Consider the following 20,806-nt stretch of genomic DNA (forward strand, 5'->3'; position numbering starts at 1 on the left):
AGCACAAGCTAGTCAGGTCCAACTCACATCCACCCACATCCACTCATGTATTTATCTAACCTATTTTTAAAACTACACAACGTTTTAGCCTGAATAACTGTACTCGGGAGTTTGTTCCACTCATCCACAACTCTATTACCAAACCAGTGCTTTCCTATATCCTTTCTGAATCTGAATTTTTCCAACTTGAAACCATTGCTGCGAGTCCTGTCTAGGCTAGATATTTTCAGCACACTATTTACATCCCCTTTATTTATTCCTGTCTTCCATTTATACACCTCGATCATATTCCCCCTAATTCTATGCCTTTCGAGAGAGTGCAGATTCAGGACCCTCAGTCTATCCTCTTAGGGAAGATTTCTGATACATGGGATCATCTTTGTCATCCTCCTCTGTACGTTTTCCAGAGCATTTATATCCATTCTGTAATACGGCGACCAGAACTGAGCAGCATAGTGTAAATGAGGCCTAATCAAGGATATATAGAGTTGAAGAACAACCTGAGGACTTCTATTATTTATACTTCTAGATATGAAGCCAAGAATTCTGTTAACTTTATTGCGAACATTAATGCACTGTTGTCTTGGTTTTAGATTACTGCTAACCAGAACTTCTAAATCCTTTTCGCAATCAGCAGTATTAAGATCTACATTATTTAGTTTATATGTTGCATGGTTATTTACCTGTCCAACATTTAGAACTTTGCATTTGTCAATATTAAACTGCATCTGCCACTTCTCCGACAATTGCATCAGTCTATTCAAATCATCCTGGAGTGCTCTAGTGTCCTCATTAGAGTGAATTGGACGGCCTATTTTGGTGTCATCAGCAAATTTGCTTATATCGCTATTTATTCCCTCATCTATGTCGTTTATGTAAATTGTGAACAACAACGGGCCCAACACTGACCCCTGAGGAACACCGCTTGTGACGTGCCCCCATTCTGATTTCTCCCCATTTATGCAAACTCTCTGCTGTCTATTTGTCAGCCATGCCTCTACCCAGGAAAAAATTTTTCCTCCTATTCCGTGTGCCTTAAGTTTCCTCAATAGCCTCTGGTGTGGAACTCTATCGAAAGCCTTACTGAAGTCCATATACACAATATCATATTCATTACCATGATCTACCTCCTCAAACACCTTAGTGAAAAAAGTTAGTAAATTCGTAAGACAGGAACGCCCCTTTGTAAAACCGTGTTGAGATTCATTAATCAATCTGTGCCTGTCAAGATGGCTACGAATTGCTTCGGCAATTATTGATTCCATAAATTTTCCCACTATTGAGGTAAGGCTTATTGGTCTATAGTTCAAAGCCAAGGACCTGTCACCTGCCTTGTAAATTGGTATTACACTTGCCATTTTCCACTTATCAGGCACTATGCCAGTTTGTAGTGATATGTTAAAAAGATTAGCCAAAGGTATGCTAAGTTCCTCTTTACATTCCTTTAACACCCTTGCAAACAGTTCATCAGGGCCTGGGGATTTGTTAGGTTTTAGTTTCTCTATTTGTCTGAGGACCATGTCACTAGTTACCGCAATCGTACATAGTTTGTTATCCTGTTCTTCATAATCTATTATTTTAGGAATATCGCTAGTATTTTCCTGGGTGAAAACTGAGAGGAAGTAGGTATTGAGAATTTCACACATATCCTTATTACTGTCAATGATCTGACCAGAGTTACTCTTAAGTGGGCCAATCTTGTCCCTAATCTTACTTCTGTATACCTGAAAGAACCCTTTTGGGTTAGTCTTTGAATCCCTTGCGACCTTAGCCTCATAATCCCTTTTTGTTTTTCTTATTCCTTTATTTCTCTCTTTAATTGAATATATTGATTTCTTAACTGCCCATCCCCTCTTTTGATATGCCTATATATGCCTCTCTTCTGACCAATGAGATGTTTTAGTCTATTATTCATCCATTTGGGATCATTTTTGTTAGATCTAATTTCCCTACTTGGAATAAAAGTTGTCGGGGCAGCTAGAACTATGCTCCGAAAAACGTCATATTGGCAACCAAGATCGCCTACCTGGCCCATAGTCAGGACATCCCAATTTAGCCCACCCGGGTAATTTTTCAGTCCCATGCTCCGGTTCCCTGAATTAAGCCTGAATATCTTCTGCATCCCCCCCCCCCACCCCCAAAGAAGCTGCATAATACTACGGTTTTAGCGCTCCCTCTTGATTATAATAATTATAATACAAATCCCGGATATAGCCTCACTGTACAAAAGTCGTCGACAAATGTGATAATATTATGATGTAATAGCACATGAAATGTGTGCGAAAGGAACAAATGGGAAAGCTGATAAATGAATTCCGATTTTTCAGTTTTCTAGCAAATTAGACGCAAGAGGTAACAGTCAACAAGGTAAAATCAGAGGCTGTTCCTCATGGCACAGTACCCACCCCAGCTCTCCGATACAGAGAAGTAAGACATAGCAATCTATCACTTCCGTCAACGATAGTCGAATTTGTTTGAGAGTGGCAGCCGCTGTGGAAGGCAAATATCCAAGATAACATTAACCAGAGCAACTAGTAGGCAGACCCAAATAGACACGAGTGACCATGCAGTCACTACTTGAAAGATGAGAAGCAGGTGGTGTGGGGCTACACGTGTACCCTAGTATGGCCTACACTTATCTTCCATACATTGCGTATGAAGATATGCTGTCTTCTACAAGGCAAAAATCATCTGATACAGTGGCCGTGCAACATGTTGCAGGTTTGCCCTGCATTCTCAAGTTCCTGAAATGGTTAGATGATGAACTTTCAATGCTATTAAGGCCCATATGAGAACTAATCCCATGTTCCAGGATTCATTATGGCAACCAAGATTGTATAGCTTTTACTGAATTAGCAGTAATTGTGTCAGCTGACGTTTCAAACAACACAATAAGACCAATATCACGACAGCCAAGAAGATGGCAAGGTGCATAACGAAGACTTTAAAAACATGGGAAATAATGTCATTGGTGGCACTTTTCAAATCACTTGTGCTCTCTCATTTAGAATATTACTCAGTGAGGATAGTCTAGTCGAGAACAGGAGAAATCATAGAGTAGGATCAGATACAGAGATCTTTTACGGACCTCATAGAGCAAATAAAGCATTTAAACCACTGGGAGTGGATGAAAGACCTAAATATGTTCTCACTGGAGAGGACCTTATCCAAAATCTGAACACTGTCATAACAACATAGTGAAGTGAGAGATATGGATCGAAGTGCAAAATAAACCCAGTTAAAAGCAGGGATGTCGTGAGTGCAATAAGGGAACACTGTATCAACGTCCGTGGCCCTAGACTATTCAACATCTTACCATCAGATATCAGAAAAGCTGCTGGGACAAGTGTAGAAGTTTTCAAAAGCAAACTGGACAAGTATCTTCACCAGATATAAGATAAACCAGCCTGTGATGAATATATAAGTTAGCAGAGCCACCAGCAGCAACAGCTTGGTTGACCAAGCAAGCACAAGACAAGCATTGTGCAAGGCCGGGCACTGGGAATAAAAAACTCTCGGAACTCATCAGAGGTATACCTCAGGGAAGAAACCTCAAAATTTTTCCTTCAGATCCTTATATTATCTTCTTCGAGGTGCGGAGTCCCAGTTTAGAACTAGAAATTATATATATATATATATATATATATATATATATATATATATATATATATATATATATATATATATATATATATATATATATATATAATACGCTATCATTCTACTCCCCTGTGGTTGTTTTGCATATACACATATAAACAGTGTATGTACTATATACATGCTTAGTACTTAGTACCAACATTTTATGAAAAGGGGAATTTTTGTTGGATAAGGGATGGTTGGTTAGGGGGAGAAGGAGCATGGTAGGAGTGCCAGGGTAGTGTGTGATTGTGTATGTGTCATCAGTAGCACTCTCATATACGCGCTGGAGGGTGACGAGTTGGCCCTCACCCCCTAAGTAATACTGATTTTTTATGTATTTTGGCATCCTTTTGCCACTTCCTTACTGTAGTTGCGTCTTTCCGTGTGTCCTGTGAGAACTGTTGGAATCCAGTGTGAGGATTCTAATACAAGTTGTTGTGAAATCCTAGCGTTCGTGGAACGTTCCCATGGACATGTTCTGGAGAATCCTGAGATATTTTCACCGTGAACTCTCCATTGTGATTTGTGTGTGTTTCCTTATGTCTACTCGACTGTGGCTCTCTGTTGATATATTATCTGCAAGGACCTCAGAAAAATTTCCTTTTCGTTTTTATCTTATTTACGAAAGGGAAAATAATGTACACTTGAGAGTGGCTCTGTTGCCTGCCCATGTCGAATGGCGGTTGTTGGCACCGTTGACGGTAGAACACATTGGGGAATTCCTGTCTTCAATTTCTTATCCTTAGGAAGGCTTCTTAAGTGTAGAGGAGACCATAGGAAGAGATGGAAATTGTCTCAAGTCAGGCACTTTAGCGATTTGGCGTGTGATTGTGTGTATTGGTAGTGTCGGAGTATAATGAGTTGGTAATTTACTAATTGTTGACAAGTGTGTCATCTGAGTTGGTGCAGACATCCACATTCACCTTCAGTAACATGCTATTTTCCACACAAAGCGAAGTTCTTGTAAAGTTAACCACACGGAGCACTCATTTAATCATATCACAAGGTACATGCACCCCAGTCACTCACAAGGTACATGCACCCCAGTCACTCACAAGGTACATGCACCCCAGTCACTCACAAGGTACATGCACCCCAGTCACTCACAAGGTACATGCACCCCAGTCACTCACAAGGTACATGCACCCCAGTCACTCACAAGGTACATGCACCCCAGTCACTCACAAGGTACATGCACCCCAGTCACTCACAAGGTACAAGCATCCCAGTCACTCACAAAGTACATGCACCCCAGTCACTCACAAGGTACATGCACCCCAGTCACTCACAGGGTACATGCACCCCAGTCACTCACAAGGTACAAGCATCCCAGTCACTCACAAAGTACATGCACCCCAGTCACTCACAAAGTACATGCACCCCAGTCACTCACAAAGTACATGCACCCCAGTCATTCACAAAGTACATACACCCCAGTCATTCACAAGGTACATGCACCCCAGTCACTCACAAAGTACATGCACCCCAGTCATTCACAAAGTACATGCACCCCAGTCACTCACGAAGTACATGCACCCCAGTCATTCACAAGGTACATGCACCCCAGTCACTCACAAAGTACATGCACCCCAGTCACTCACAAAGTACATGCACCCCAGTCATTCACAAAGTACATGCACCCCAGTCACTCACGAAGTACATGCACCCCAGTCATTCACAAAGTACATGCACCCCAGTCACTCACGAAGTACATGCACCCCAGTCATTCACAAGGTACATGCACCCCAGTCACTCACAAAGTACATGCACCCCAGTCATTCACAAAGTACATGCACCCCAGTCACTCACGAAGTACATGCACCCCAGTCATTCACAAGGTACATGCACCCCAGTCACTCACAAAGTACATGCACCCCAGTCACTCACAAAGTACATGCACCCCAGTCACTCACAAAGTACATGCACCCCAGTCACTCACAAAGTACATGCACCCCAGTCACTCACAAAGTACATGCACCCCAGTCACTCACAAAGTACATGCACCCCAGTCACTCACAATGTACATGCACCCCAGTCACTCACAAAGTACATGCACCCCAGTCATTCAAAAGGTGTCTGAAAACATTCAGTAAATAATCTCACAAACCAATCAAATAGCGAAACACAGAAGATATCAAGGAATCCTTTAATCAATCAGACATGAAATTATAGAAGATAATAAGGCATCTAATAGTGAATCAAGTAATAAGGTACAGATGATAAATATTTTAGCAATCAAGCAATTATATAAAGAAGATAAGAAGTAATCTAATAAAAGAGTAAGATCCAGAAGGCAATAAGTTATTTAATCAGTACATAATACAGTAAGGTATAGATACATAATAACAGTAAGGTATAGATACATAATACAGTAAGGTATAGATACATAATACAGTAAGGTATAGATACATAATAACAGTAAGGTATAGATACATCAGTCACTTACAGGTTTATGCTTTCTCTTCTGCAAGTCTAAAGATTAATTAGTTCTCCAATAAGTATCGTTACAGAAATGATAAAAGAAATTCATCGAAAACTGTAGTTTTTTTTAACAACTAAAAGAAAATGACAACAAAATGGTCAAAATAACTAAAAGAACGTATTAGAATTAATATATATTTCTTTCATCAGCTCAAAAAAAATTTTTGTTGATATAATTATTTTCGTCATTTTACCTATCGAAACAACTTGAACAGAAGCTTGTTCACATATAAATAAGGGCGAAACATCGTGTATAATGTGTTTTGATAGTGATGGATGCTTGTGAATGACTTCCTCCTTTACTCTCTGCTTCAGTTGTGTGTTGATTCTTTTATTAACATGAAGTAAGTAGATAACTGAAATGTCACCTAGTTGAAAAACTGTTTTTAAGATCTCAGAGAAAAGTAATAATAAACAATTTATTATCTCAAACTCCAAAACATAACTTAGAAGCAAATAAATTAATGCGAATAAACAGCGTTACTTCCCAGCGTGTTGTACCAGTGTGTTGCACCAATGTGTTGTACCAGCGTGTTGTATCAGTGTGTTCTACCAGTGTGTTGCACCAGCGTGTTGTACCAGAGTGTTGCACCAGTGTGTTGTACCAGTGTGTTGTACCAGCGTGTTGTACCAGTGTGTTGTACCAGTGTGTTGCACCAGTGTTGTACCAGTGTGTTGCACCAGTGTGTTGTACCAGTGTGTTCTACCAGTGTGTTCTACCAGTACATTCCTTGCTATCAAAATACAAACTCAAATACTGGGGATAATCTTTGAGGTATTTAGGTGACAGGGCACAAGTGCAACAAATGTGACATTTTATTGCGGCAACGTTTCGCTCTCCAGGAGCTTGCTCAAGCCAGACTCCTGGAGAGCGAAATGTTGTAACAATAAAATGTCACATTAGTTGTATTTGTGTCCTGTACCCAACATATTATCGGTAATTCTACCAAAATTATTACAAACTCCAAGGTATTCACGAGGAGTCAATTGTCACAATCTTTCTTTCTAATTAATTCTTCATACCTCTGGAATCCATTATTTCCCCATGGAATGAAAGATGGAGGAACACTTTCCAGGCCGCATTCTACTCAGGTCCAACCCACTCCTGTGTTTGTCCAACCCAGACAATGCAAGACAAGCCACAGGGGGGATGGGAATCTTTAGCTCAAGTTCTTTCACACTTCTCAGTACGTTATCAGGAGCCGTGCAATGTTGTAAAGGTAGCAACAGCAGAAACGAGGGAAAACTTTTCTCAGAGTATGGCAGCGTCAGTGACACCCTCCGGAACCTCTCTCTGAACATCTAAAACAAATTCAAGTCTTTAAAAATCTTTTCTGTTTTTCGATTTTTTTTTTTTTGTGGGGATACCATATTGCATATTATAATTTTTGTCCTGTGTATGTAATGATTTTTTTTAGCATTTCACTACACATATAAATGCGCTCACGTGGTTTTCTGTTCTTACTAAAAAAAAGTATGGGTGGCCGGTAATGACCCTTTAGGAACGCCACTAATTAGTTATTTTTGCAAGAGAGGGAGGGAGGGAGAGAGAGAGAGAGAGAGAGAGAGAGTGTGCGTGCGCGCGCGCGCGAGTGTGAGTGCGAGTGAGAGTGCGCGCGTGTGCTTCCACTTGTGCGTAAGTGCATGAGCAGCTAGGGAGGTGGCCAGGAAAGGTATGGAATTAGATCAGCCCAATGGTCACCTTGTGGAAATAGTTACATCGTCAGCATCCGGCCAGAGGGGAGGAGTACGGAAAATCATAAGTAGTTTTATGCGTTATAAGAATACAAAAAGAAAAACAATACTTACGTGTGTGTGTGTGTGTGTGTGTGTGTGTGTGCGTGCGTGTGCGTGTGCGTGTGCGTGTGCGTGTGTGTGATTTTGGCTTAAATAGCAACGCTCTACTTGCCGAATAAGGCAAGCGAAAATTTGTGTATGCAATAATTTCGCAAAAATTATTCCGAACCTAACGAAAAAATATAGTTCAATATATTTCAACCAGCCCCACCTAGTATTGAAATTTAGAGTTCTTATGGGATTCAAACTCGTGTTATGAGTGTTTTATTCATAATCAATGAATCAATCCAGCTTCCCTCTTACCTGATTCGTTAGGTGGGTAACGAGTAAATTTTACTGGGAAGGTTACCTGCAAATTTTTACATAAGCCTTGCCTTTCGGTATCGTCAAGGTGTTTACCTGCTGGTTTTGATGGGTATATGTCTTTAATTGTGATGAGTGTATGCTTAGGGAATGGAAATAATTATTTCAAGATATTTTTCTTGGCCTTCGTGAATAGTGATATTAATGCAGAGGTATTCCGTGTTAACTTTTTAGATGGGGGTTTCATTTATTTATATTATTAGACACTTGTAGATTTAAAGGGCGAGGTGAACTTGTATAAGCAACACAAGGACACGGAAATATACCTTCCCGCTTATCTGACACAGAGGGATACGTGATTTGGGAGACACATGGACGAGGATCATCTTACCTTCATAGGTACGCCACTTACCTAACACTGTGTGCTGTCATACCGGCAGAGCAACGCCTATTGTCGCTCATGTAACATCACCGGACCAGCAAAGTTAAACAGTTTTTGAATAGAAATATTTAAAACAAAATAACCACGTTTAATGGGCAATAAACACCACACTTCCAATATTAGTTTAATCTATTGGACTTTGAGCGCCGCTTGCCTCAACGCAACCTCGGTCTTGTGGACTAGGAACGCCACTTGCTTTGTCACAACCCTTTGGAAAAGGAACATTAGCCAAGCAGCGTGATAGTGACCAAGGCACTTTAGCATTGATGACTCTGACACAAGAAGCGGGCAAGGTGACCCTCGCCCGGCCAGTGCCCATCCACGTGAGGACCGTCAAGATGAAGAACACCGACCACTTGATGGATTTCAAGTCTGTGTGGCTGGACACCCACAGGATCCTCAACAATGCAAGTATGTGCGGGGCTCGATCCATCTAATTTCTTTTTTTATTTTAATGCTGTTTCCATCTCTCTCTCTCTCTCTCTCTCTCTCTCTCTCTCTCTCTCTCTCTCATCATATCACCGTTTTCGTGTAAAAATCACATATATAATCTTGCATTTCTTTGAACTTGAATTCTTTGTACTGTCTGATTCTTAGTCGTGAATATATTTAATATCATTATCCAATAGTTTTCAATTATTATTATTATTATTGCATTTAATAATTCATCCACAAATAACCCGTAATTACAGAGCAAACTTTAGACACCCTTTCGGTCAGTCCTGGACCATTATCAGATCACAACTTAGCGAGAAAAAAAAAAATACCAAAGAATATTAGAAAACAGGTCGAGAGGAAGTATGGGGAAAGAAGATGGAAGTGGTAATAGTAGCAATGTTTTTTAGTAATATCAGCAGTAATAATGATAGTAACGGTAGTCTTAGTATTAGAAATGGCATAGTAGTCACATAGTTACAGTAGTAAAAGTAGAGACTACTAAATAAATCTCAAAGGGAATAAGAGGCGGGTAATTCCGCCCTCTATCACACGTCCCAGAGTAACACACAAAGGAATACTGGAGCGAAAAGAGGAACCCTGAAGAAAGCTGAATGGCCCATACTAGGAAAGAAAGAAAGATACAAATAGGGAAGAAGAAAGTGGGAAAGGCACAGGAAATACAGAAGACAGGTCAACAGAAAGGGCAAAGATAAGGTTAAGTTACGAGTGTTTTAAAGACAATAGTACGTGACAGTAATTTGAAAAAGGCATCCTTTGTCATCCTATGACTCATATTTTTAGTTTAAAATATAGTCATAACAATGCTAGGGAAGGATTTTAAAGAGCTGAGGCAAGTAACAGCTCTTAGCTGCTAAATAATGGTAGGACTTTTAGCCAAACTCTGCAGAGAGAGAGAGAGAGAGAGAGAGAGACTTTAGAAAACATATATAGAGGATTTACTACCTAATTTTTATAGTATTTTTTGTATTTTCATTTCACTGATATTCTTTCCCAAAGACCAAGTTCGTGACCTCCTCACCTACATTAAATGTTGTTTTTCTCCAGGTAAGTGTCTAGACCTCCAGCAAGCCTGCAGGAGATCTACAGTTCCTGTGAGTACAATCTTAATCTTCATTTTTTGACAAATAAATATATTTGCAGTGACTTAAGAAATCGTAATGACACGATTGCAAATAAACCATACTCCCGGCCGGGATTGAACCCGCGGTCATAGAGTCTCAAAACTCCAGCCCGTCGCGTTAGCCACTAGACCAGCTAGCCACAATAAGATTCATCCAACTAGGTATATTTCTTCACCATAGGAAAGTTAGCACAGGCACCTCTGTGACCACAAATGCAAGTTTTTACAGACGAATCTCCAGCTAGCGTGGCCGTGACGAACTCTAGCTCAAGTCCCTTCACTGCCGTCAACATGACTTAAGAAATCGTAATGACACGATTGCAACTTGCATTTGTGGTCACAGAGGTGCCTGTGCTAACTTTCCTATGGTGTAGAAATATACCTAGTTGGATGAATCTTATTGTGGCTAGCTGGTCTAGTGGCTAACGCGACGGGCTGGAGTTTTGAGACTCTATGACCGCGGGTTCAATCCCGGCCGGGGGTATGGTATATTTGCAGTGCACTGCTTCTCTATTCAATGGTGAAGTTGCGTAGTGGGAACAAAAGCTAGTTGTGTTTAGCTAAGATATTCCACCACACAGGATTGGTTGCATAAATGAAGTAATGAAATCTCTTAGCCTTAGCTGAGAGACTTCATTAAGGTATAAACCTAGCATATAATACCAACAAGTTGTGGTTAAAGTTCCATGAATATACATTTAGGACATTTCACGACACTTTAGGAGACTTATGTCTCAAGTGTTTGGTCATGTGTCTTCAACTACAGGCGTCCTTAAGGCGACGAGGATTCAGTCAATGATTCCACTGTGTTTCAGTAGTTGGGGAAAATTTCAGTTTTTCCTCAGCAGGACCGCAGTATCTCTGAAGTGGGAATTTTAATTTCTTAGACTGGGTCATCACAGAAACCGGGGAAAAGGACCTTATTAGGATACCAATTTTTTTTTTTTAACAAGTACGCTATGTTTACAGGGGGCTGTGTCAGCACTGGGAAATACAGTCAGGTGGATTTATAATAAACGTGGCAAACATAATATAAAGACATTTGCAATATTCGTGACACGTATATAAAACATACATTACGTAAATATTATTTCAAGCACTAACGCAAATATACAAGAAGTGATTTAGGTCATCAGAAGGATTCTGTATGAGAGGGACCTTAATGCTACTGAATGACTTTTGATACAGAGAATTAGAATTACCCTTCCTTTCTTTGGATCAGCTTATGAAGCTGATCCCAGAAGAAGATCGAAATATAGAGATCAATTAATCTTTGGAATTTCTGTCTCCATGCGGATTATAATTGAGCTTTGACAGTCCTTCATTACACTTTAATTTTTAAATCTTATGATCAATATTTTGACTAATTAGGGTTAAAAAGCCATATGACATATGTTACCTAACAATTATAGGTATTATGTTATGCACGTATATTAAGTGTGGTTCATGCACTGACAAAAAATAATCTTTCTTAACGCAAATTGATTATAAGTCATTACAAAAAAAAAACAACATAAATTTCCGTACAATTTTATAAACATTAACATCACAGTTTTCAAGCTTGTTCGCTTGTGTTCAGTTCAAGTCTCGCCTACCAGTGACCACCAGTAGTCCACCATTAAACTGATTCTCAGGTTTCCCTGGTATATATTCTTCATGGTGGCAATGTTTTGGTTAAATCGTTGACCGCTGGGTTCTGTTGCGTTGCAACTGTACATGTCGGAGAAAAATTTTGTTTGGGTTTCAGTTTATCGACAGAAAATTAGTTAGAAATTCACATTTTTTAAAGTGAATTGAAACCATTGTTACCCAGTGTTATCTGTTGGTAGAGATTGTTTGTATCCTTAAGACTTCAGGCCTCATGGCGTATCAAGACCTGATCAACCAGGCTGTTACTGTTGGCCGCACGCAACCCGACGTAGGAACCACTGCCCGGTTGGTCAGGTACTGACTTAAGGTGCCTGTCCAGTGCCTGCTTGAAGACAGCCAGAGATCTATTGGTAATCACCCTTATGTATGCTGGGAGGCAGTTGAACAATCTTGGGCCCCTGCCACTTATTGTGTTGTCTCTTCTCGTGCTATTGGAGCCCCTGCTTTTTATTGCATCGTCTGCCGAGTCTTTTGCTTTCATAGGGAGTGATTTTCGTGTGCAAGTTTGGTACTATTCTCTCTAGGATTTTCCAAGTGTATATAATAATGTATCTCTCTCGCCTGCGTTCTAGGGAGTACAGGTTGAGGAACTTCAAACGTTCCCAGTAACTGAGGTGTTTTATCGCAGATATGTGTGCCTTGAAGGTTCTCTGTACATTTTCTAGGCCAGCAATTACAGCTGCCATGAAAGGTGCTCATAGTGTGCAGCAATATTCCAGCCTAGATAGAACAAGCGACTTGAAGAGTGTCATCATGGGCTTGGCATCCCTAGTTTTGAAGGTTCTCATTATCCATCCTGTCATTTTTCTAGCAGATGCGATTGATACAATGTTATGGTCCTTGAAGGTGAGATCCTCTGACATTATCACTTCCAGTTCTTATACATTAGTTTTTAAATGTGGTCAACCAGATCAGCCACGCTGTGTTGGATGTATGGGCCAGCAGGCCACCAGCAACAGCTCGGTTGACCAGGCTAGCACCAGACGAGCCTGGCTCAGGGCCGGGCTCCTGGAGTAGGGAAACTCTCGAAACACTTCAAAGGTATCAAAGGATGTGGTGACATAAGATAACTTATATGTTGAAATACAACGGCCTTTATTCTGCGTTTTTATACCACCGGAAGAATTAATTAGAATGAGAAATAACAGAGAATGAAATTATTGGTGATATAAAATACTGACGAGTTGATGGGTAAGACCCATGATGAACGCTTGAGTATCTCTGTTGCCGAGGAAAAAACAAAAGTATTGCAGTTGTGTGTTATTTGTCTAGTGAATACATGTGAAAAACAGACAACAGGAAACCCCAATGTCTTTGTTGAGGATATATGTTAAGAAATGAGAGAGAGAGAGAGAGAGAGAGAGAGAGAGAGAGAGAGAGAGAGAGAGAGAGAGAGAGAGAGAGAGAGAGAGAGAGAGAGAGAGAGTGAGAACTAGAGCGAGAGAAAGAACACAAGGTATATATTTACTGGTTCACTAATTGAGTAAAGTGTCCTGGGTTGACCTGCCATGCGAGGAGAGGTTTAGCTGGCGACCTTTTTTGTGTTAAATGAAATATCGATCACCTGGTGGGCAATTACCCTGCCGTGAGAACCTTGTTTATCCTTCGGGAAGGGGAAAAAATTAGAGGGAGGGGGGTGTGAAAGGAGAAAGTTAGAGTGAGGGGTGTGAAGGGGGAAAGTTAGAGGGAGGGAGGGGTGAAGGGAAGGGGAAAAGTTAGAGGGAGAGGAGGGGTGAAGGGAAGGGGGACGTAGGAGAGGAAATGTGTAGGTTAAGTCAGGTAAAGCTAATGTTCATTGTCTCTGTAATGACAACAGTGATAGTGTTTCTATAAATCTTTCCCTCCCCACTCTCCCTCTCGGTCCTTCCTCCCCACACTCACTCTCGTCACATCCTACGCTCCCCACACTCCCCCAGTATGCTTTAGAAATAACCAGTGCAATTATTATATTGAATAAGGTTGGCACACACGCTGCAGGTCCATCTTACCTTATTAAAATAATAAAATAAGCGTTGAATCATTCGATGAACACTGATGTGTATGTTTACTCACCTAGCTGTGGTTGCAGGGGTCGAGTCACAGAGTGTGTGTGTGTGAGCGAGCACTAATACGCTATAAAGTCTGTATCTATCTGCACTAATACGCTGCAAGACTGTAGCTATCAGCACTAATTCCCTGCAAAGACTGTAGCTACGAACACTAATTCTCTGCAAAGGCTAAATCTGTCAACACCAAGGACTATTTACCAGTTCCAATACGCTGCAAATACAGAATTAACCGTTCGTTAAGACAGTTCAAGACGCAGGGAGTCTACACACGATTTAAATGACACTTACAACAGCATAACACTTCATTATATACAATGTTTCGCTCAGTGAAGCTTGCCTTGAGCGAAACATTCTAATCGAAGGTCACGATGTTTTGTGTGATCTACCAGTTAATATGTTTTATTGGTATGACTCTTACCAGACGTATCTTCTTCACATGGCTTATCTTCGCATTATGTATCTTCTTCACATGGCTTATCTTCGCATTATGTATCTTCTTCACATGGCTTATCTTCGCATTATGTATCTTCTTCACATGGCTTGTCTTCGCATTATGCATCTTCTTCACATGGCTTGTCTTCACATTATGTATCTTCTTCACATGGCTTATCTTCGCATTATGTATCTTCTTCACATGGCTTATCTTCGCATTATGTATCTTCTTCACATGGCTTGTCTTCGCATTATGCATCTTCTTCACATGGCTTGTCTTCGCATTATGTATCTTCTTCACATGGCTTATCTTCGCAGGACATATCTCCACAAGGCGTATTTTCGTCACATGACGTATCTCCTTCAAAAGACGTTTCTTCATCGGACTTATCTCCTTCGCCAGACGTACCGTCTTCTCCAGACGTCATATTTAATTAAAAAATAGCGAAATATCCTTTATAGAATAACACGAGAGCTGTTTTTCTTTTGCAAATTTCGACGTTTCAGAGTGACTAACATCCGTACGAGATAATAAGAGAGAATGCAATCACCTTACCACTTCCCAAAGGGTCTTACTCGCTTGTACCTTCGTCAGTTGTCTTACACTAGTGTTCAGCCTGCGAGAAACTCACCAACGCTAGTCTTGACTAACTGGTTCTGGTATTTTTTTGTTGTTGTATTGTCCTAAGGCGGGTTTTGGAGATAATTTGGCACGCGTGGAGGAATTGAAAGCCAGCTCGACAGCCACATCTGGCTGATAGTTGGCTCGGTTGTTATTGTTGTGTGTGTGTGTGTGTGTGTGTGTGTGTGTGTGTGTGTGTGTGTGTGTGTGTGTGTGTGTGTGTGTGTGTGTGTTCGTGAACTCGTTTTTCTTTAGAATTATAGCAGAATGGATCATAGATTGGGTGGGGCTCGAATCCATGGCAAGCCAGCTCTAAAATTTGCCATGGGTTCAAGTCTCCACCCGTTCTATCATTCGCTTGTAAGTTTGTTATTACGATCTCGTGAATTCCAAGTGATGAACATTATTTCCAGATTCCTTCTTTCTGGGAGAAAGAATGAGGATAATGTTGTGTTTTTCCTGTAGACAAAATGTTTTTCTGCTGTTGTTGCATTTTCTATCCTTACTCCTGTGTTTGTTCCTCTTGCTACTTATGTTCCTGTTATTTATTTTCGTTGTTGCTGGTGTTGCTTATGGTGTCGTTAATAGTGTATTTGTTAATATCTCATTTTTTTATGTCACTATCGTTAGTTGATCTTCCTCGAATTTTTTTCCCGTTAATAGTATATTTGCTTTTAGATACCGACACATCCGGCACATACAATATTCCTGACCCTGTACTGGGAAAGTTATGTAGACAAATTGATCAACTTGGTTGTGATGGCTATGTAGGTTTGCTCGCCGCTGGCAGCAACAGCCTGGTTGACCAATCATCAAAGAAACCTGGATTCGAGCAGAGATACCCCTCGAAATCGACCTCAGGTATGTCACATGTAGATAACGTGTATGAAAACTCAGGAAATCGTAATCATTAACGTAAGAGTTTTATGACTGATCGCGGGTTCTATCCCCGCCGGTGGGATGATTTACCTGTATGAAGGTTTGTCAGTGGGATTATGCATTAAACAGGAATGTGTACCTGTCTTCCTATCTACCTGTGTGTATGCCTACCTATCTACTTTTCTCCTGTTCATTGCTGCTGGCGGAGAACGAGACGCTGAATTAGACCACTGATACGTGCTAATTTAGTTGTGGGATAATTATAGTTATCGTAGAAGGTCGATAGACTTGTAACCATCCAGGGAGATATTATTGTCTGTCCTGTGAGTGTGAAACGGAAGCCTTTATACGTTTTGCACTCAGGAAGGATTGCTGGTCTTTTCTTCCTGTCTCATACAGATGTCTGATAGCAGGTCATTCTCACAATCTTTCAAATTATATTTTGTGATAGAGATTTCGCCAGTAAGATGACAGTATCCTCACCGCTTCTTTGCCTTCTTTATGCTTCCTAATTAATTTCATCCCCCCTCCTCCTTTTCATCTTTCCCTTCTTTTTCCTTTCGTGTTCCTCTCTTCGTCTGCAGGTCCGTTCATCCATTCATCCTTCTAAACACACATCCAACCAGCCATCCTTCCAAACATCCATACAACCATCTAAACTTGTCTCCAGACATCTATCCATACATTTATTCATCTATCCATCAATCTGTGATTTTATTCAGTCATCCAAGCATCTCTCCCTCCATTCGTATAATCGTCGGAGCATCTCTCCATCTATCCAGACATCCTTACAGACAAAACAATCATTCAGACGTCTCTCCAGACTAATCCTCCCCTTCCCCTTTCCCTTGCCCTCTCCCTCCCCTCCCCCTCTTCCTCTCCTCCCACTCCTCTTCCCCTCCCCTCCTTGGCTCAGGCTGATAGACCATACTAATGAAAACTTTAAACAAAGGCTCCTAATTGATCAGCGGAACCGTGGGAATCCTGTACTATATGACCGCTACCTAATCTCTCTATCCCCCTATCTATCCTCTCTTCTTTCTATGGCTACCCTTCCTTCTCCCATGTTTATACTCCTCTCATATTTATCCTCCCCCTCTCCTAACTATCCTTCCCCTTCCCCTATCTATCATCTATATTCCTCCAGATCTTATCTGCTCATCTGGCGGTACGCGACTTCGGGAATTGTCGTCCCATAGAGTTTATTGAGCCCTCTACCTACCCTCCCTATAATTTCACACCTACCCGGAGTCAGTTCCAGTGGGGCATCGTTGCTGCGTCCCAGTCTCGGACCAAACCTCTTGGTCCTGGTCTCAATCAAACTGTCGGTCCGAGGGGCACTCAATCCAGCGAAGCTCTCACAGCCTTGTTGATCAGGAAGCTAACTACCTGCCTACCGGCTTAATGGTTTGGACCATTACATTGTACTCCATCCCAGCGGACACTTGAGCTGGGAAACGAGTAGATTATTATTATTATTATTATTATTATTATTATTATTATTATTATTATTATTATTATTATTACTTAGTTACGGGGAAAATGTGCATTTGCATATTTTAGAATGTCATGAATGATGGCTGATTCAGAGTTTAGGAAAGGATGGTGAGCCCTGGGAAATGGCTGGCCACTGGCTGATATTGACTGAGGTTGAGGCTGACACTAGGTGGTACTAACTGGTAGTTGCTGAGGACTGGCTAAAATTGGCTGATAATTTCTGAGAACTATCTCTGCCTGGCTGGTACCGGATGAGGACAGACTGAGAAATGGCTGATATTGACCGAGGGCAGGCTAAGGACTGAGGACTAACTGGGGACTGGCTGGGGAACTGGCTTAGGACTGGCTGTGGAACTGGGTGAGGGTAAAGAAATGGACCGCTTCCTTCCTGTGTTCCGCTCTGTCGTGTCTCGGGAATCTCTGGCAGGTTATCCTGGCATTTACCTATAATGTATCTTGAGTGATTGTATCTGCAGCTTCGACTTTGTGTTTAACCTGTGATTGTAACTATAACCTGTTCTTTATCCGTGATTCTTACTCTTTGCCTCTAATTTCAACACCTGTAACTGTCAGTATACATCTATGCAGCCGATACGGAAGTTTGTAGCAAGGATAAAGAATAAAAAGAAAGGCAAAGTAAGGTGTCTGGAACAATACAGAAACAACCAGTACATAGGAGAATTATGATCCAAGGCAGACTGAAACGTCATTAATTTCTTTTCCCTACTTTTGTATAGAAAGGATAAATATATTGTGTGCAAGCGGGTATTTATGAAAACACTCGGTGTGAGACCACTGTGTGCACTCAGTATGAAGACTTAATAACTGACTTTTATAAACGACCAGTATATAATGGAACCTGATAATAATAACAGATAACTGCCATTATATATCACTGATAGGAAGCTTCCACCTGTAACTCACAAAATGTATCGACTAACAGTTTAGCGAGTGCTGGGCTGGTGCACTACACTGTATGGCCTACCTGGAGGTTATTCCGGGGATCAACGCCCCCGCGGCCCGGTCCATGACCAGGCCTCCCGATGGATCAGGGCCTGATCAACTAGGCTGTTTCTTCTGGCCGCACGCAGTCCAACGTACGAGCCACAGCCCGGCTGATCCGGCACTGACTTTAGGTATCTGTCCAGCTCTCTCTTGAAGGCAGCCTGGGGCTTATTGGCAATTCCCCTAATGCTTGATGGGAGGCTGTTGAACAGTCTTGGGCCCCGGACACTCATGGTGTTTTCCCTTAGTGTACCAATGGCGCCCATACTTTTTATTGGGGACATTTTGCATCGCCTGCCCAGTCTTTTACTTTCGTAGGGAGTGATTTCTATGTGCAGATTTGGGACCATTCCTTCCAGGATTTTCCAAATGTAGATTATGATATATCTCTCTCCTGCGTTCCAACGAGTACAAGTCAAGTGCTTCCAAGCGTTCCCAGTAGTTAAGGTGCTTGACAGAACTTATACGTGCAGTAAAGGATCTCTGTACACTCTCTAGATCTGCGATCTCACCTGCTTTGAATGGAGATGTTAATGTACAGCAGTATTCCAGCCTAGAGAGAACAAGTGATTTGAAAAGGATCATCATTGGCTTGGCATCTCTCGTTGTGAACGTTCTCATTATCCATCCTATCATTTTCTTTGCACGTGCGATCGTGGCACTGTTGTGATCCTTGAAAGTGAGATCCTCAGACATTACTACTCCCAGGTCCCTTACATTATTTTTCCGCTCTATTGTATGGCCGGAGTCAGTTGTATACTCTGTTCTAGTTAATATCTCCTCCAGTTTTCCATAACGGAGTAGTTGGAATTTGTCCTCATTGAACATCACATTGTTTACCGTTCTAAGGTATGGGGAGGAAAGGGGTATCTTCACCGTTATACCTTTGATATACCTTTTGGCGGGTATCGAGAGCTGTTCTACTCCCGAAGCCCAGTCCTGAGCCAGACTTGTAGAGTTGGGGTGCAGGTATTTTTCTCGATATTGCCTTTTATTATTCTCTCCCCTAACAATAGAGCTTTAATAGCGAGTGTAAAGGTTTACATTTCAACTCTTTTTTTGTTATCAGCAAATGCCTATGATCTTCATCCCTTTTGATCTATCCCTTTTTAATCATTCTGTCATCTTAGTTTCACTTCATGTATTATCCCCACCTTGTATATCCCCAGCATAGATAATTAGAGAGCCAGGGAGCTTGTCCCATTTGTATGGTAATCAGATACCCTGTTGAGTATCTGCGTGTAGGTTAGGAGGATAATTAACTGGTATATGTATATCGAATTATTTACACAATAAGAAAAGTGTATCTGAGAGGTGAATACTAGTCAGAGTAGAAGGAATACTGCCTCACTAGACTGTTAGAAGGCTTTCAGTCGCCGATGTATCATAACACGTATATAATACCATTACGAATTTTCATTATGTCCTGGTCTGTTATCCAGGTCAGTTATCAAGTGGTTATACTGAGTGCTCACGTCGAGTGCTCACGTCGAGTGCTCACGTCGAGTGCTTACTCGGCGTGTGTTCTTACGCAGCGATAATCACTTTTATAGGGAACTGAACTGGACAGTTCTTCCACAGGCGGTTCAGGGAGGACGGAGGATCGAGCCTTCAATCGTTAAAGATGGGTGTTGTGCGTGGGTCTTAGTCACCATCGAATAGGTATTATATAACTTTCATCTAGTTATGCCACTTCGTGAGCTGAATGCCCCACTCATTCACACTGGCATTCTTGACATTCATTTCGTAAATAAACCTGATGTGATGTTTTCCAGTATACCGGAAGCGTAACGCTCGGCGTATCACCAGCGTATGTTGGATGTAGCAAACGAGGCTACAGGACAATATAGGCGTATATGGGCGTATATAAGCGTAATTGCATACAGAGAGGGGAAAACAGTGAGGTGAGTAGGAAGTGACGGCTTGCCTCTCTCCCTCCCTAACTTTCCCCTCACTCTACCCTCTTTTCCTCTTCCTCCTGCGCCCTCCCTATACACTGTAATTACCTCCACTCTATATTATCTAGTGTTTTCCAGTCATAAACTGGTGTAGGAGCCGCCTGTCAGCGGGCCCCACCCTAGGATACTTAATGAGTCTCTGTATTGATTCCAAGCATCACATTCCCACTGGAACGAGCGTCCGGTGCGCTGGAATGCCTCTGGGGTGTGGGAATGTGACACAGGTGATTCCACGTTCAGGAACATCTGGCTAATTATTTACCCCTCCCCCTGCTAACCCCTCCCTCCCTGATCCCTACATCCCTTTCTTCTTCACGCACCCACCCTCTTCCAAAACCCACCCCCCTTCCCACTGCCACCCTCTCCCACCCTTCCCTCCCCACACCCCTCACCTGACCCTCCCTACACCCTTAATTATTAAGCCTCCCACGGGTGATGTGGGAAGATATGAGCATATTAAATTATTTTTAG

The 20,806-nt window shown here is 41.6% G+C and overlaps 1 protein-coding gene across 6 annotated transcripts in view; it reads left to right on the forward strand.

Moving 5' to 3' along the window:
- Window positions 1–20,806, forward strand: part of LOC128693682 (transforming protein p54/c-ets-1) — a 496,563-nt gene that overhangs the window by 136,046 nt on the left and 339,711 nt on the right. The window contains exons 1-2 of one of the 6 annotated variants that reach the window (XM_070091150.1): window positions 3,904–3,958; window positions 8,571–9,076. The exons of the other annotated variants lie outside the window; for them this stretch is intronic. Of the exons in view, the coding sequence (XP_069947251.1) occupies window positions 8,932–9,076 (145 nt within the window). The 5' untranslated portion in view covers window positions 3,904–3,958; window positions 8,571–8,931. Of the gene's footprint in view, window positions 1–3,903; window positions 3,959–8,570; window positions 9,077–20,806 lie in introns of those variants that run through there. 6 annotated transcript variants of the gene reach the window in all.

Source organism: Cherax quadricarinatus, chromosome 34, assembly GCF_038502225.1.
Source record: "Cherax quadricarinatus isolate ZL_2023a chromosome 34, ASM3850222v1, whole genome shotgun sequence".
NCBI lineage: Eukaryota > Metazoa > Arthropoda > Malacostraca > Decapoda > Parastacidae > Cherax > Cherax quadricarinatus.